The sequence below is a fragment of the Wolffia australiana genome, chromosome 5 (genome assembly GCF_029677425.1).
Source record: "Wolffia australiana isolate 7733 chromosome 5, ASM2967742v1".
Lineage (NCBI taxonomy): Eukaryota > Viridiplantae > Streptophyta > Magnoliopsida > Alismatales > Araceae > Wolffia > Wolffia australiana.
Genome location: NC_135839.1, coordinates 15,747,890 through 15,767,019, shown reverse-complemented (window position 1 = coordinate 15,767,019; position 19,130 = coordinate 15,747,890). Strand labels below are relative to the sequence as shown.

General features: G+C 42.0%; 1 protein-coding gene across 1 annotated transcript; it reads left to right on the top strand.

The window, feature by feature from the left end:
- The first annotated feature begins 8,116 nt into the window (after positions 1–8,116).
- Positions 8,117–10,279, top strand: BAC2 (Mitochondrial substrate carrier family protein). The gene is made up of 2 exons (XM_078575666.1): positions 8,117–9,258; positions 9,331–10,279. Exons 1-2 carry the CDS (start codon positions 9,007–9,009, stop codon positions 10,012–10,014), a joined length of 936 nt encoding a protein of 311 aa, XP_078431792.1. The 5' UTR covers positions 8,117–9,006; the 3' UTR covers positions 10,015–10,279.
- The last annotated feature ends 8,851 nt before the right edge of the window (positions 10,280–19,130 follow it).

Sequence of the window (19,130 nt, the reverse complement as noted above, 5' to 3'; positions counted from 1 at the left end):
GAATTGAAGGAAATGAGTTTTAAAATGAGAGATACCCTTTCTAGGATTATATGGATTTTTTAGTTAATGTATATGATTTTCTATGATTTAAATTGAAGCAAACATACAAGGAAAAACACCAAAAATATTTTACAATAATTTTCTTAATTTTAAACACCAAAAATCAAAAATAAATATTTTTAGAATTTTTTGGAATTTAATTTACACCAAAACCACAAGAAATATTAAAAATCAGAGTTAGAGATTTTTTAGAATTTGTTTAAATGTTAAAATCACATGGAATCGATTATGTTAATTTTAGGGATTTTCCTTATTTTTTGTAATTTTTAAATGCAGAAAAATAACAAAAATACATGTTCCAATGATTGCCACCAGCAACGGAGCGCGGTGGAGCGGCGAGCTGGTGGCTCCTATCCCCGATCGTTGGGTTGGCAGCCCAAATCGGGTCTATTAAACGGCCGAGTGGGTCAGCGCAATTGGGCTTGGCCCAATTGACTCAAGACTTAGCTGATTCGGCTAAGTCATGCATGGTGTGCTCTTTTGCATTGCGGGCGTGCACGGACCGGCAAGTTGAAGAGTATACCAGCCGCACACACCCCTCACAGCAGCACACAACGGCGGCAATAGTAACAAAAATCTGAAGTTTTTTGCCCAAACTAATGGAATTCAAAACGGGATTTCTTTTGGAATTTGAAATGGGAAATGATGGAGGATTTAGAGAGAGATAGGGATAGATTTTAGAGAGAGAAAGAAACAGGTTTAGAGAGAGAAAGCGAATAAAGTTTCAATGGATGAGAGATTATTTGTTGAAATTACTTGCCGAAGGAATTCAGTATGTTACCTTCGTAGTACTGTATTCCTCGCATCCCTACACGCTCACTATAGTCTAAGCATCACATTGAGACCTAGTGTGTAAGGCCTTCAAGGGGGAACTCATGCAACATATTAAGGACTACCCTTGGCTTGTTGATCTCCTTTAGCTTATAGCTGGGATTTCAACTCCATACGCACAGTTAGTGAACGTCAAGGTGGATAACCCCAAGGTCGAGGTCTATGCAAGCGTTCAATGACTAAATACACCAGGCATCACTCAAGGAATCACCTACCATAGGTGAGATGTGGGCATGGTGCAATGAGTGCCAAGTAGATGCGCGTATGTACGAGCAGCTTGACTGCTCTAATGCATTGCACTATTAGCATCACGCTTTTACCATGATATTATTTTCATCACTCACTATTCCTCCTCCTCCCAGACATGAGTGTTTCAATGTGTAGGCCTCCTTTTTTATTCCAAGACATCTAGCTCGAACATGAAGCTTTTCACAACTTTGTGCGACATCACTAACACAGAGACATTTCACCATCAACTATGAAAAACTTCAGTTATTGATTGAGGAATCTCAACCTCCACTAATGGAACACGACGATTGAAATTGGCTAGTCGTCTTACGTTTGGCAAATTGAATCTAAATACAATAAAATGATGTAAAACTAACGCATATGATTTTGAGAAGTTTTGACGAGAAAATACAATAATCGTTCGAAGTCGTGGACGGTAGATCAATTGGGCGACACGTGACGGGTTTATCACAATCAAGCTCCCAATGGTTCGCGTGTCCGGCTCGAAGAGTCAACATAGTGGGGGATGGTCTTTGTCCGTGGAGGCCACACCGTTGACGCGAGCGAGATGATCCGACACCGCCAAAGGAATTCTGATGTAGGACAACCAGGAAATGGACGACTGGAGGGAAGGAGAAATGATTAGGATGGGTGGAAGGTAATGGATGGATTGGGTAAGGGAAGGATAAAACAGACCACAGAAATCCACATAGTCGAATACGGAGTTTAAAACCAATGAAATACTGGTGATGCAAGTTCGATCCTTGGGCGGGAGTACTGTCTTCACCCACCGCGACGATGCCGAAGCACCAAAATCAATACCCGAATTCACGTCACGATAGAAACTCTTGAAGAGAATTTTGAGGAAAAAATCCAAATCAAAACAATCTGATGACGGTGGAGACTTCTCGTGGAATACTGGATGGAGAACACTTCGACACCAAAGAGTTCAGGCGTACCTCGGCACCATAGTGCGTGAAGAGGCTGCGGGGAATTCTGATCGTAACGAGTCTGGGCGAAACCGGGCGTTGAGCGGCCTACTAGACGAGAAGACTGGGCATTTCGGGCGTTGTACGGCCCTTGCGGAGAGCGAGACGGTCGAACAGGCACGGATGGAGTAAGCGGGCGCGGGCACCGTCCTAGGCGGTCTGAGATGGCTGCCGTGGGCACCCTTGGGCAGTGGCCCTGAGCGACCTAGGGTGGCGCCTTGGGTGGCCTAGGGCGGGCTGCCTTGGGCAGCCTAGGGTGGGCTGCCTTGGGCAGCCTAGGGCGAGCTGCCTTGGGCGGCTTGGGTTGGTGCCTTGGGCGGCCTAGGGTGGCTGCCTTGGGCGGCCTTGGGCGGCCTGGTCGGCTGCCTCGGGCGGCCTTGGGCAGCAGCCTTGGGCGGCATGGGGTGGCGCCTTGAGCAGCCTAGGGCGCGCTGCCCTGGGCGGCCTGGGGTGGCGCCTTGGGCGGCCTAGGGCGGGCTGCCCTTGGCAGTCTGGGGTGGATACCTTGGGCGGCCTTGGGCAGCAGCCCTGGGCGGCCTGGGGTGGCTACCTTGGGCAGCCTAGGGCGGGCTGCCCTTGACAGTCTAGGGTGGCTACCTTGGGCGGCCTAGGGCGGGCTGCCCTAGGCTGCCTAGGGTAGCTGCCTTGGGCGGCGAGGGAGAGGGAGAGAGAGGGAGAGGAGAGGGGAAGCACGGGGGGCAGGCCGACGACGCAAGGCGGCAGTGGCGGCGGCGAAGCTAGGGTTGAAAGAGGGATAGGGAGGCTGGGCAGTCCTCCAAGAAGAGTTAAAAAAAACTCGATTCTTGAATAATGACTGCCTAACTGTTTCTTAAAACAATGGCCTATGTATATAGGCCTTGGAGGAAAGAGGAAACACAACTTAGCAACGAGAAATTAAAGACGAGAGACGTGCTTCGTGTCACGCCAAGGGGCAGTTGTTGATCTGCCGTTGGCGACGTGTCATGATGCGCGAAGGAGCGTGCGTGCGTGGAGACGTGCGTAACGTCGGTATGTTGAAGTTGTCTGATGGCGGTTGTGGCGTGTCGATGGCGGAGGTGTTGACTTCGGTTGACTGTGGCGGTGTGTCCGTAGCGGCATCGTTGACTCCAGTTGACGGCGGCGGCGCGTCCGATGTTGATGTGTTGGCGTCCTCACCATCAAATTCACTAACATAAATAAGGTGGCTAATCCTACAATTGTCGATCACACGATTTGAATGGGTCACATGATTTCTGGCGACGAAGAAGTCCTTCTTCTTCTTCTACAGAGATGATGATCGTTCCTCGGCTACAAATCTTCTTCTGAAAAGGAAATAGAACACATGATAACTGAAACAACGAATCAGAACTGAACTTCTCCAAATTCAACAAGCTCCTATTTTCTTCTTCTTCTTTAACACACTCAATGCTTCTTCTTCTTCAGCAACAGGGTAGAACGATGAACAACCAAAAATTAACTGCCAATAATAGAAACCAGATCTGGGATTTTGCAATTTCAACAATGACTTCTTTTCCCACGTCCACCCTTCCTCCTTCTTATAGAGAGGAAGTGGTGATCGTGGGAGGCCCATTGGGCCCCCTTTTAAGGGGAAAGCCTATTGGGCTTCCCCTTAAAGGGATCTTTAGGGGGAGAAGCCCAATATGGATTTCCTCCACCTAAAGTTGGTAGCTAAATCACCATTAAAAAGGAAAACAAACATAGGAGGCTGGTACTCGCGCAGGAGGGGCCTTCGACAATTCCAAAAACAACGAAAAGGAAAGAACACAAAGACGCCTTGGCACGCTCCAAGACGACGCGACTGTTACTTCAAGCTTGATAGTGGAAGTGTTGGTTCTTCACATCGACTCTGGCTCCGCGTAAGGGCTGGCGATGAGTCTGGACGCGATCAGCTGGATGGTCTTCCATCATCCACCTAAAATCGACATGTCTTCGGGGATGTGCACACATAGGTTGAGGCGCTCAAAACAGATTTTGCAACAATTAAGCAACAACTTCAGGGAACTGATGGGGGACCATCGCATCAACACTGACACAAGACGAGCTCTACCACACCGAGCAGCTCGTGCCGACGCCCGTGACCCCAGATTCAAGTATCTGGCATGAAGACCCGTGTAAGTTTTCTTCACTACTTGGTTCTAGTTTGTGATTTTTCTGAACAATTGGATTGGGTCGTTGAATTAGGCCTCATTCGTTATTTCCTTTTCGTCGATGTAATGCGTGTAAAGAGGAGGACCTCGTCTTGCGACGGTTTCCTCCTCCATGAACGGCCACTTGACACCCATCCTCCCTATATAAGGGGATGGCATGCCCAAGTGATAGACAGACTTGCTGAAATTTGAAATCTGAATGTTCTTCTTTCTTTCTTTCTTCTCATTCTTGAGAGATAGTTAGATCATCGTAGAAATTGTATTGTAGAGATCCTGTTCGTAATCGTCGTGCAGATACACACGTTGAGATCACTCCGTGTCATGTCTGATCGACAATAGTTATCAAGCCTCTCATTTCTTGGTGAATCAGTTTCAAGAATTAACATCTTGGCAGTTATTTGTCAAGAACGCCAAGAAAGCATTGGAGAAGTCGAATTGCTGCATCACCGTTGACGAATTTTGCCGCCCGCCATCGTTCCACAACGTCCCGTGCTGCCGGTGTGCTCGAAGCTCTGTCTTGCCACACGCCGACCGCACTTTGCCCGGGTCAGGGCGTTCTCTCGGCGGTGTATTTCTCTGCCCGCGCGGCCGCGCTGACCGGCGCCCCTCGGCGCTGTCGTGCCGCGCCAACGCCGGCCGCACCCTACACCTGCCACATCATTCTCTCGGCGACGCATTGCCCTTCCCGCGCGCTTGCGCTGACCGGCGTCCCTCGACGCTATCGCGTGCCCAAACCGGCCGCAGTCCGCACCAACCAGCCCGTTGTGCACGTCCTTTATCACCAGCCGGCAAGCCCGCGCTTTGCGGCCTATTCACCGCCCGCGTGCCTCGGCGTCACTGGTGATCCCAAGTGCTATCGCCCACACGCTGATGCGCCCTCTTCTCGACTGCTACTCGCGCCCAGCGCCCTCGAGCCCCTTTTGAACGGACCATTTGTCATCACCGTGCATAGATTGTCTTGCACACTGCCGTCGTCCTCTCAGAGTAATTGCCATCAGGTTCCATCTCGTTTCCCCTTCACTTTCTCAGTATTATTACGTCTTACAATGCCGTCGCCCGCTATCGTTTCCTTTGCCGCCTCTATTAAATTGCTGGATAGGCTAGCCACCATCTGTCGAGAGATAGGATAGTCTTGTGATAGATGATTATATTTCTGATAGTAAAGGTGCAACTCCAACGGGCCGTAAAATGCCTCTCTCGACGTCGTCATTCCAATTGACTCCGCGGGTCATCTAGAGTCTATCCTGACCTGTCCTCTTTCCCGAGGATTTATTGTGTCTTTCTTCCTAAGTCGACCACCCCATTATTGCTCAAATAGAGTTATTCTAAAATTTGCATAATTCATCTCGAAGATTATGATGGAAATATATGTGGCCGGCAAGCCAATCACACATTCCACATCTCGTTCCATATTCATTAGTACAACATATTCATTATAGTGCACGTGTGATGCTCATAATGAAGTCCATGAATACATGATCGGACTTAGTAAATTATGATGAGATCGTAATACGAATTAGTCTTTACGCATGTGTTCTAAACATTCCTATTCAAAGGATGCGCGAGAAGGACATCGAAGTATCTAGATAGAATAACACTATCTAGCCTTACTCATATGATGAGTACGGCCGGTCCCGTAGCCATTAGTGTGGTGACACTAAGGATAGATAGTGGGTGCTCTTTAGTGGAAAGAGTTCACTAAATTGATCCGTACGAATCCCTGAATGGTATTATACCAAACTGTCAATCAGGTTGATTCACGTCACGGTTGTGTAAGTAGTCCTTAGACCTGAGACACCAAAGACGTCTTGTGGACAGACGGTTGTACTTTGGCTATGGCCAACGAGTCTCTAATCATGGGATTCTAAACGGTCTTAGTTCGGGTGCATCAAGAAGTACACGAAGGCGATTGAGTGGTCAAGATGGGATCGTCCACCCTCGGTATAAGAGGTGACAGCTTAAGGAAGATGATGTGATGAAGTCCTTGGCCAAGGCAGTGAAATATCAAAGAAGAGTTCTCTAATGATTTCCGAATGCATCAGTACTAACTCGGATGATCGGTTAGGGTTTGACAGTTGACCATACCCTAAGTCGTCCAAGGAGCGTCAGTATGGATGCGGGATTATACATACACGTTAACCGATGATGAACAGGTTTCATGAGTGAGTCGATACACACTCCTTTGTATCTTCTAGGACACGAGGTGTAGCTTGGCACCTCACGTGTCGAAGTCTCGACCTATCGATTGGGTTAAATCGATCCGAAGTTAATTAATCTATATGATGATATAGTTAATTAATTTGGAAGGCCAATAAAGGTTATTGGGCCGCTGGAGTCGTTAACTAGACTGATACATGGGCCTAGAGGGTCACACGCAAATGGTCTTTTGGACGTTGGAAGATATACTTAAGTTTTGGGGGTTTTTATGAAAAATACCCGCTTAGTATAAATAGGGGAAGGCCCTGAACGAAATTCACCCAGGCCAGAATTGTTCAGGGGCCTTTCCCCTTCTTCTCCACTCTCCCCACACCCCCTCTCCATCCCTGATGTGATCAGGACGATGTAACGACGCCGACGGAGAAAGAATGGGGCTCGTCAACGAGAAGGAGGAGATCCGACGCGCCGAGGACCGCGTGGATACGTCTAGAGGCTGCACACTTGAGCAGCTCGACTCGTCTCGCTCCGAGATCGAAGAAATCACGAATGAGATTCGTGCAAGGTACGTCATTTCAATGTTTTTGTTGATGTCATTCGATTCGCAAAGAGACTTCCGCTGCGCATCTTTTTGTGCTGTTCATCCATCTCAAGGCCCCTAGAACCCAACACATTACCCATCATCTCGCATTGTTGTGACGTAATACGTGCCGTCAATCCCGGGTGTCAACGTATTACATCAGGAACTTGGACTGATGCAGCTAGGGAGTGCAAGTATTTAATGACTTTAGACAGCAGACATCACTCATGGAATCACCTACCATAGGTGAGATGTGGACATGGCGCAATGAGCACCAAGTAGATGCATGTATATACGAGCAGTTTGACTGCTCTAATGCACTACACTATTAGCATCACGCTTTTACCATGATATTATTTTGATCACTCACTAATCCTCCTCCCAGACATGAGTGCTTCAGTGTGTCGGTCTCCTTTTTTATTCCAAGCCATCTGTTTCGACCTCAGCAAGTCGGCCCATTTATGTTGTTTTATCTTTTTTTTTTGTCACTGGTATTGGGCTGCAAAGGACTAGGACCATACACAATGCCTTTATTTATGTTTTATTCTGGTCCCATTAGTGACTTAAAGCCTAAATGGGCCCTTCACTGTATTTTTGTATTTAAGCCAATAGTCACTGAGTTGCTAATTTAATGTTCTTATTTCTAAACCCTAGACTCCCATTGTTGCAATCCAGAAAAGCAATGCTCCCGCAGCATCTATCATTACCCAGGTCATCAGTCAATACATACTAATCTTCTACTTCTCATGGATAAATTGAAACTAGTTCAAATTTATCAGTACATTGATCTTATCCAACCCAAGAGCCGCAAAGAAGGATTGGTAACAGGGCACTGTCACATCTCTTTCTCTAAGAATATTTATATTATTATATATCATTGTGTCGGCAGGAGAAAAGCATCGAGTCGTTTTCTCGTTCTCCCGTCTGTTTTTTTCTTCTGGAATGGCGCGATATTTTAGGCATAGTTAAGGATTTCCAGATAGCCAAAAATCAAAGGATACAGGTAAAGCTACGTTTGTGCATGGGAAAAACTTAACCAGCTACAAACGTTCGCTGCGTTGTTGTTCCTATCCGCGCCGTTCACGCCTCCAGCGGCTACAGGACGAGGGTCGCATTCATCATCTCCTCTTCCCTTTTTCTCGTGTTTCCTGAGAAGCACCCAACGAGCGGCTATCTACCACCGTCCCCCCCGCTCGTCTCGGAAAAGAAACCTTGACGCTTCTCTCGCCACGTGGATTTTCATCCTCTCCAAACATGGCAGCGGCGATCTAAATAGACGGTTCGAGAGAGAGACAGAGAGAGTCATAGCGAGAGAAATAGAGAGATAGAGAATCATCTTCCTCAACTTCAGCGCCATATCCAGAGAGACGAAACATGTTCAAGCTCTCCTCAGATTCCGCGGCGTGGGAATTTAGAGATTCTTCCAAGTTTTAGTATTAGAGGGAGAGGAAGATCCTGGTCTTCCTCCGTAAGAACCCTCTACCCAATATCGTCAGAGCGGAAAGATTATCAAGATCGCTTCCTCGGATCACGCTTCCAGAGATTTTAGAGATTATTCAGCGTTTTCCAGACGCAGAAAATGAGAGGATTATCAAGCTTGCTCCATTGGATTCCACGGCCAGAGATTTGAGAGGTTCTTACCCGTTTTCGTGAGAGAGAGTCACAGACTTGTTTTCTGTAGGAAGGATTTATCAAGCGAGAGATTTGTGAGATTCTTGTCAATTTCGTGGGAAAGAGAGAGAGAGAGAGGGAGAAACACAGAGAGAAAGAGAGGGAGAAAGGGAAAAAGAGAGAGAGAGAAGAGAAGAAAGAAGAAGAGAGAGAAGGATAGAGAGGGAGGGAGAGAAAGAGAGAGAGGAAGAGAGAAGGATAGAGAGAGACGGAGACAGAGAGAGAGAGAGAGAGAGAGAGAGAGAGAGAGAGAGATTTTCCTCCATTATCAACCTCCGTTGCCCTGATTCCACGGTTGGAGAATTGAAAGTTTGAAGCGTTCGTTGATGGTGGCGGGCGGGGGGAGATGGAGTTCTGGCCGGAGTTCCTCGCAACGAGCTGGGGCAGGGAGTTCGTGGCGGGCGGGCTGGGGGGCATGGCCGGAGTCATCGCGGGCCACCCGCTCGACACGCTCAGGATCCGAATCCAACAGCCGGTCCAGTCCGGCTCCATCAACAAGCCAACCTCGGCGCGCCTTCTCCGCCATATCATCTCCTCCGAAGGCCCATCCGCTCTCTACCGCGGCATGGCAGCCCCCCTCGCCTCCGTCGCCTTCCAGGTTCCATCAAGAACCCCAAAAAACTCTAATTTTCTTCACGAAACGAAAATCCATAACCTGGGTTCTTCGCAGAACGCCGTGGTGTTCCAAGTCTACGCAATTCTGAGCCGATACTTAGACTCCGGAAACGCGCTAAGGGGCGAGCCGCCGGGGCTGAAGAGCGTGGCCCTCGCCGGCGTCGGCACCGGGGCTCTCCAAAGCCTCCTCCTCTGCCCTGTCGACCTCGTTAAGATCCGCCTCCAGCTACAAACCGCAGGACAGGACACCGGGCCGGCGAGCATAGCGGCGAGAATTCTAAGGAAAGAAGGGATAAGAGGGTTGTACCGTGGGCTGTCTATCACTGTTCTGAGAGACGCACCGGCACACGGAGTGTACTTCTGGACTTACGAGATGACGCGAGAGGCTCTACACGAAGGATGCCGGATGACGGGAGAGGAGACGATTGGAACAATGCTGGTCGCTGGGGGCACGGCCGGAGTGGCGAGCTGGGTCTGTTGTTATCCTTTGGATGTGATCAAGTCGAGGTTGCAGGCGCAGTCGCAGACTAAGGGGGAGTTTCCTCCGGTTAAGTACCGTGGTATCGTCGACTGCTTGAAGAAGAGTGTGCGCGAGGAGGGGTATAGGGTGCTTTGGAGAGGGCTGGGGACTGCTGTGGCCAGGGCCTTCGTCGTCAATGGTGCGATATTCTCTGCTTATGAGTTGGCTCTTCGGTTCTTGGCGAATCACCGGCAGAGAATCGCCATGGAGGAGAGCTGATTCATCGCCTGCCGTTGGTTTGGACTTGAAAGGGGACCATTCTCTCGTAACTTATGCCACAGAATTCAAGTGGCATGGGCGTGGCCTTCTCAGGAAAGATTAAGAAACATTGCCGGTGGTATGTTATCTTGCATCCGTGATCTCGGTCTCTTTGAAAATGCATTCGTTGGGAAACAATGTGATGTCCCGCTTTTTTTCTCATTTTTTATCCGGCAGTATTTGTTTTACTCTCTGTAGTATCTATCCTATGGTGAATTACCTGTTAGATACTTGTCGGAGAAACGACGTGGTTGGACGTCGCCGGCGAGATCACCTTCAAGCACCAATGACACAAGAAGAAGAAAGGCTCTTGGAACTCAGAAAACACATCGTAAAAAGAACTGATTACATCGTCTTAAATAGAGGAGCAGAAGCGGAAGTTAAAATAACTTCCTTTCCCACGTTCTGCTCGCATGGGTTGACGTGGAGAAATTCCCGCATAACCGTGGAGTTATGCGTCCACGTTTCCACGTGCAAAGGTCACCTTGACATTACCTTCTGATGGTAGCATCCTAGAGACTGCCATCAGCATCCTACCCTCCTACATAGCCTATCCAAATTATTTTACCTTTGGGTTTCTCCTTGTGTGAGTAACCCAATTCTACTTGAGTTCCCGAGTCGGATTATGAATTTATTCTTGGACGAATGGTTTTTCATGATAAAAAAAATTTGAAAATGAACAATGCAAGATTTTCTCTCGAGGGATGATTCCATCAAGCATATAACAGGTTAATATCTTGACAGGAACCACGAGATTAACATGAGCTACATTGGCGTGAGAAGAATAATATGTAGACAATGTCAAAAAGGGAGTATGCAGAAAACAACTTAGCTAACTGTTTGGGTCAATCTTTGAATTTTTTTATGAATCTGATATAGTAATTTTAAAATTGAAAGATCCACTAAGAGAATGAGTCAAAAAGTAAAATTTTAACAAAACTCCTAGTAGCTAAACTTGACGAAGTCCAAAAGGGTGGTACTGTTAATAGAGTAGACGATGTTGATCTATTCGTAATCAGGACAATGGTCTTCATAGTGGACCGAGGCAACGGAGGTGATGGTGGTTGTCAGGTTTGCATTGGTCGTGATGACTGTACGTAGCCATCTATGAGAATTTTAGAAAACATGGACAAAAGTTTGATTGTCGTGGGTAGAAATTGAGAAAACCTTTCAATTTTGCTCATAATAACGTCATCGACCCTACACTAACAGCCAAGCCCCTTACTTTGATAATCTCCCTTGACTAGTATGATTGCTAGTAAAAGTAATGCGGTTCTGCCGTTTGCCCACTTGGCCATTCATTCCTCAACTTCCTCCTAAATTACTACCACCTTTCTAAGTTCCACCAATACTTGTAGGATCATTGACTCAAAAACGTCCACCCATGTGTCAAATAAATCCCCCGTACTCGCCAATTTTCTTGTTTACCTGAACCCTCCTCAAAATTCATGATTGATGGTGACTATATTTTCATGGTAAGACTCATACTCAACCCCTGTTCCTGTCTACCACTGTTTGAATTTTTTTTGTTCCTTGTTTTCTTAACAATATTTATATAACAGTGCCACAAATCGTGTCTTATTCAGTTGTGAGTTTTCCTATTTTATTTTGATTTTTAGGACTTAAGAATGGAAAATACAAATCTGATAGTAGTTTTTTCCTTTTGGACTTGTCTCATTGGTTCACACGACAAAATTACATCTTCTATGACAAGACCTATCTATATCCCTAAGCTTGATCAAAAGCTTTCATAGATTTACCTTTCCCTCTTTGATTGTGAGTTCTTTCAATGGGGTAAGCATCAACACACTATATACACCCCCCCTAAATGTGGTATCGTTTTTATTTCCAAACCGTTTGACTTGATAGTGACGCGTGGGGAAGACTGTGTTCCACTTCTATTTGGGTTTTTTTATAATTTCATGTTTGTTGATTATTCCTATTAACTATCATGGATTTATCTCCTAAAAGATTTTAGTTATTTTTTGCACTAAATGTTTTCTAGTTATTTTAATAAGTTTCTTGAATTCTTTGATATAATAATTTTCTTGAATTTGTTAAATATACATCTGCAAAATATTGTGCTCCCCATGTTATATCCGTCAAAGTATTTTTTTTGACATATTAGCAGAATGGTGTTTTAGAAAGCAAGCATTGTCACTTGATTGACATTAATCACATCCTTAGCTATGAAATGTCTGCCTTATTATCTTTGGTCTAATGCTCCCGTAATTTCTATTCGCATTCAAAATCATCTTCCTTTCTCTCCTTTAGAAGCTGAATTTTCACTTCACCATTTCCACCTCAAGCTTGAAATGTGTTGTCTTCATCCTTGTTCTCCGTTATTTCACCTTTATACAAGACCACAACCCCTAAGTTGTCAAAATCATCTCCTTATGCTCTCAAAAATGTGATTGTTCGGCTATTGGCCTATGTACAAGGGGTATACCAGCTTTCCTAACCCAAATAAATACTTTGTATGCCGCCATCTTATTCTTTGATCAAATGTGTAACTTCATAACCTCTCCACCATAATTACCCTTACCCATTTTCATTTACCATTAACTCCTCTTGTCCTTTTTTATGGCACAATCATTTGTCCTCTAAGTCCATTTCCCAGGTTGTATTGTGATGCTATGTTGGTATCTTAATGGATGGTCATAATGCATTTGAAAATAATGCCCTCATGGATGACCATATGTGGGATTTGGTGACTTATCCATTTGTGTTAATGTCATAAATTGTGGATGGTTTTGTAGTCTCAATTACGAAATTGATTATAAAAATATATAATTATAGGTGATTTCTATTCACTCCATTCATGTACTGCTATTCCTGGATATCAATATTTAGTGGAAACTCCATTAAATTAGGTGTTTCAAAGGTGTTTTAATATGGATATCTGACTGATCATGATTTGATGGATCACCCTTAAGACTAAATTTATCAAGGGATACTTCTAAGGTATATTATTCAAATCCATTATGTATGATTTGATGGAAATATATGTGGAGGAAACTTGATCACACATTCCATGTCACGTTTAGCATTCATAGGTACAATTTATTCCTTATAATTCATGTGTGATTCTTATGATGAAGTTCATGAATACACAATCTGACTGAGTGAATTATCATGAGATCACAATACAGAGTTCACTATGCTTTGAGAATGTGCTCTAAATATTCATATTCGAAGGATACCTGAGAAGGAAATGGAAGTATATAGATAGAATAACACTATCTACTCCCCCTCATATGATGAGCATGCCTGACCCCATATCCATTAGTGTGGGGACTCTAAGGATAGATAGTGGACTCTCTTTAAGGTAAATATTTTACTGAATTTATTCGTATGAATCCCTGAATGATATTATGCTAAAATATTAATCAGGATGATTCTCTTCATAGTTGAGGGCACCAAAGATATCTTGTGGATGAATAATTGTATTTTGGCTATGACCTATGAAAACCTATTCGTGGAATTTTAAATAGTCTTAATTCAGGTATAGTAAAAAGTTCACGAAGATGATTAAATGATCATCTGACCTTGGTATAAGAAGATACATGTCAATGAAGATGATGTGATGAAGTCCTTGGCCAAGGTAGTGGAATATTTGAGAAGAGTTCTGTATGATTTTCGAATGTATGAATACTAACTTGGATGAATGATTCAGGTTTCATAGTTTAATATACCCTAAGTCATCCAAGGAGCTTCAAGTGTAAGCAGGATTATACTTAGATAGTAATCAATGGCAAAGAGATTCTAAGAATGAGTCCAATAAGCTAATTTGTATCTTCTAGAGCATGAGATATAGATTGGCACTAGACGGGCTAAAAATTCAGAAATTTGGAGAGATTTTTTTAAAAATAAGAATACATGTAATAATATTTTTAATAAATGAATATATATTTTCTGATATTATTTAAAATAATTTAGTCATTTTCTGGTATTTCAAGTTTGTTACATGTCCCAATCCTACTAATTTGGATAGCAACTAATCATTGACCGCAGCCAATCAAATGCTGTGACTAATAATTGGCTTTCCCATCATCATGAAAATGTGTCATTGTGGCATCACAAATCACGATGCCATAATACTCAATCATTAGCCAACACGTTAATCTTTTTAAGATATGGAACAATGAAAAATAGAATGATCTAAATAATAATGAATATGATTTTTACTGAGAAGGCACATGACAGCAAAGTAAAATCCAGTGATATTAATTGCATTAAATGTTAATTTGAATGTCAACACATCATGTACATGTGATAACTTTTAATTAGCCAAAAGGGATCAATGTGGGTTCACAAAGTAGACATTTTGGAGAGTATGAAGTCACATTTTTTGTTGACTTATGCAAGTTAGACCATGATTAATTTTTTTGGAAATAGTTGGAAAAATCACTCCTGAGGATTCTTTGTGGATCTTAATATATATTTCACTTGGACCACCATTGCTTAGATGCCTCCAAATATATGTTTGAAGGGATGGATTTCTCCCTTGTCCTTGATTAATATGGTATTGTGTTTGTGGCTTGAAATGGCTCATTCATCTAAGGATTAAATCCTATGTTATGCAGACTTTATAGAATTCCATACTCTCCAACTCCTCTAGCCTCTCACCTTCTCTAGAGATCCTCATCATTTACATAAATTGATTAGTATCGTATTGACCTCATAAAAGTATCAAAATAAAACTGAGCCTTGAATATTTTAAGGAATAGTCTCTCCCTAGATGGGGATAAAATATGTCAATATGAACATACTTAAATAAAAAAAAATTAATATCTTATCATTGACATTATGCTTAAATCACTAATTATTATGCACATAGGACATGAAACAATTTTAATTTTAATCTCGTTCATGTTTATGGCACCCACACATATGATCATAGATATTACCTTGAAATGAAATTCATTTAAATGAAATAGTAAATATATGATGTTTTCATACAAGGAGATGTCAAATATCACTTTGAAATCAGTTTTATTTTTTAAAGATAAACATTCAGTTATTTCCGATTCATGTTAAGGAATCTTAAGACAATATGTATACCATGATGTTACAATATTACAATTATTTGTGAAACTAGTGATATATTTGAAACCATGGCTATCTTGATGGACAAATAAAATCACTGAATTGGCTTTAAAGTCAACTATGTTAATCATTTAATTTAAGATGAGTAAAAGGTCACATGAGACAATACAAATTACTTATTTATTTTCCACATTTTCATTATTCTTATTTCTTGTTTATATATGAACTTATATCTTCCAATCGTGAGTGGAAAATAGCAATCTTTACCCCCAGAAATATAAAATAAGACTGCATGCAGAGGAGACTTCACAAAATATTCGCTTACTTATTCAAGTCTTTGAACTTGAGTAATGCTTTTGGTTGAAGGTAATTGCATACAGAAAATTTAAGGTAGAATAAATAAAGAGATAAGTTTCATTGTCATTTCACTGACCTAAACATAGTTCTTGATATGTTTATGAAGATAGATAATATACAGATATATTCCTGATAAAATACCATATTCTTAGTTGGATGGATATCTAAGCGCCAGTGAGACTAAACCTATGGGTTAATTCTATCCAGCCTCAAATCAGTGTGAAAATATGATGGCAAATTTTTAATAAAAGTGCAGTCTTGAGAAGATAAATAATTCCAGTCCAAGTAAGTTTTAAGCTCTCAACATTTTAATACTACAAAATTCTTATAACTACATTTTGTGATAGTAAAAAAATGAACCAAAATACTTCCCTCCTTCCATTTTGTATACGGTGATGTCCCTAATATATGTTTACCAAATAGTGATGGTTCATGAAATAAGTAATGATATGCACCCATTTTTATGAAATTATTACTATTTTCAGATGATCTTGGTTTCTTCTAGTTATTGACCTTTTAGCTCTTTATGAAACATACTTACTTACACATCAAATCATGGGTATAGTATCGATACACATTCAAAGCATGAAAACAGAAGTAAAAAAATCTGAATAGGCTATTACATAGCTGTGACTAAAACCATTTTCATAACTGTGAATAATTATTGGTTTTAAGATCCTGGGTCCCTTTTTTAATGGGAGTAATTTAAATTTCTATTTCTACACATTAGTAGAAATGTTTTCAAATCCTTGCAAAGGAAAAAATATTATTATTTACTCATGCATTTTAATTTGTACACACATATTGTCCATCATTTATGATTAGAAAAGGAAAAACATGAATTACTTATTAAGTCCTAATTTATTGAATATATGAGTTATGATACTAACCCAACCAAATTATTTTGAAGCAAGTGGATTATTCTTACTCTTGTCTAGAAGCTTTTTGGAGATGCATGACTTAGGTAATTGACTATTAATTCATGATAGAAATTGAAGAAGGAAAGTGTTCCAGACTAACAAAGATAGGTTCAAATTTGGATTTGATGAGGATGTTGGGTTCTCAAGGCCTAGATCTGGGTCAAGATGAAGATTCCACGCATTGGAAGAGACGTAACAGAATCATAATGGCATCATAAAAACATTGAAACGAAGTACCTTTGCACGGATTACATCCGTGATTTGTTGGATCTTGGAGTGAGATAAGTCTAGTTGCTCAAGTGTGCAGCCTCTAGACGTATCCACGCAATCCTCAGCATGCTGAATCTCCTCCTTCTTGATGAGCCCCGTAATCTCTGTCGTTGTCGTTACGTCGTCCGGATCGCATTGGGGATGGAGAGGGGTGTTCGGAGAGGGGAGAAGAAGGGGAAGGCCCCTGAAAAATTCTGGCCTGGGTGAATTTTGTTCAGGGCCTTCCCCTATTTATACTAAGTGGTTAGTTTGCATAAAAACCCGCAAAACTTAAGTATATTTTTTGACGTCTAAAAGACCATTTGCGTGTGACCCTCTAGGCCCATGTATCAGTCTAGTTAACGACTCCAGCAGCCCAATAAATTTTATTGGTCTTCTAAATTAATTAACTATATCAACATATAGATTAATTAATGTCGGATTGATTTAAACCAATCGATAGGTCGAGTCTCCAACATGTGGCATGCCAAGCTACACCGTGTGTTCTAGAAGATACAAAGGAGTGTGTATCGACTCACTCATGGAACCTGTTTGTCATCGGTTACTGTGTACGTATAATCTCTCATCCACTGGATGCTCCTAGGATGACTTAGGGTATGGCCAACTGTCAAACCCTAATCGGTCATCCGAGTTTGTACTAATGCATTTGGAAATCATCGGAGAACTCTTCTTCAATATTTTACTGCCTTGGCCAAGGACTTCATCGCACCGTCTTCCTTGAGCTGTCACCTCTTATACCGAGGGTGGACAATCCCATCTTGACCACGCAAGTATCTTCATGAACTTCTTGATGTGCCCGAACTAGGACTGTTTAGAATTCCATGATTAGAGACTCATTGGCCGTCCACAAGACGTCTTGGGTGTCTTAGGTCTAAAGACCACTTACACAACCGTGATGTGAATTGACCTGATTGACAGATCAGTATAATACCATTCAGGGATTCGTGCGGATCAATTCAGTGACCTTTTTCCACTAAAGAGCACCCACTATCTATCCTTAGTGTCTCCACACTAATGGTTATGGGACCGGCCATACTCATCATATGAGTGGGGCTAGATAATGCTATTCTATCCGGATACTTTGATGTCCTTCTCGTGTATCCTTTGAATAGTAATGTTTAGAACACACGCTTAAAGACTAGTGATCTCTGTATTACGATCTCATCATAATTCACTAAGTCCGATCATGTATTCATGGACTTCATTATAAGCATCACACGTGCACTATAATGAATATGTTATATTAATGAACATGGAACGAGATGTGGAATGTGTGATTGGCTTGCCGGCCACATATATTTCCATCAGAGGAGACAAAGATCAGGTCAAGGAGAAGGCATATTCTTATGGAAGAAAACTAATTTCAAATATGTAAATTATTGATGACTTCCCAAGATGGGAGGATGAAAATTGAGACCCCATTTGACATCTCCCTAGAAACTCATTCTAGGTTCCTCATACTGAAAAATTAGAATCATTATCTAAATTCTTTGCCCCCATCTTTGTATCTCACCCTTGAATTTTTTTCCCATTCATACTGGTAAAATGAAAACCTCATTCGACTATTGGTTAGATCCATTCTTGAGTCATCAAGAGTGAAGGTTGAAAATGAAGATTCAGATTTTGGTTACAAAGTTAATTAAGATGAATCTTGTTTCAAGCTTAGAGAATGTTTTCTGGAGGAGAAGTACCAAATTTCGTCAAGGGACTACGTCTACAGAAGTTTTTGCAACCTTCCACCTTTTCCACTCAAGTTAGTTCATCCCATTTACTACTTCCAAGTTAATATCCTTGATCCTGAGTTTTCTAATGCCTCCAAGAACATCCAAAGACTTCTCATTTCACAAAATTTTACTATTTTTCCTCAACTGTATGCCACCATCTAACTCCATTGCTTTCCTAGCACCCCTTAACATTTTTTTCTCACTGCACATAGTAGCAGCACATGTTGCCCGCAGCTATTACCTATATGCCAGCACCTATAGCCCACTCTACTCATGCATGCATGCCCAACAGTCTTATGTTTTGCCTTTGACTACTACTTGGTGCCATCCATGACCTCCAAGTGTTGGCAAATGTATTATAACTTGTTTTTAATTTTTAAATCTAAAAAAATCTGAAATTTTTTTCTAAAATTTCCATAAATTCTTCATATAAAATAATAATTAAAAATAAATTTTAAATTATTTTCATCCTTTTATGAATTCAAATATTAGAAAATATTTTAAATCCCACAATTATAGTTAAACACTTTTAATTTTTTAAAATATAGTTACATTGCATTGATATGATTCCTTCTCTCTATAGTTTGACCTTTGCTCACTATGTTCCAGGAATTAACTTACTATAGATGATTTATTAAATCATATATTTAAAATCACAAGCTTAACCTCAACTTATGGTTTATCATTCATAAGTAGATATTGAGTTAATTATGAAGTAAGAATGGAGAAGACAGAAAATGGGTTAATATTTTAGCGG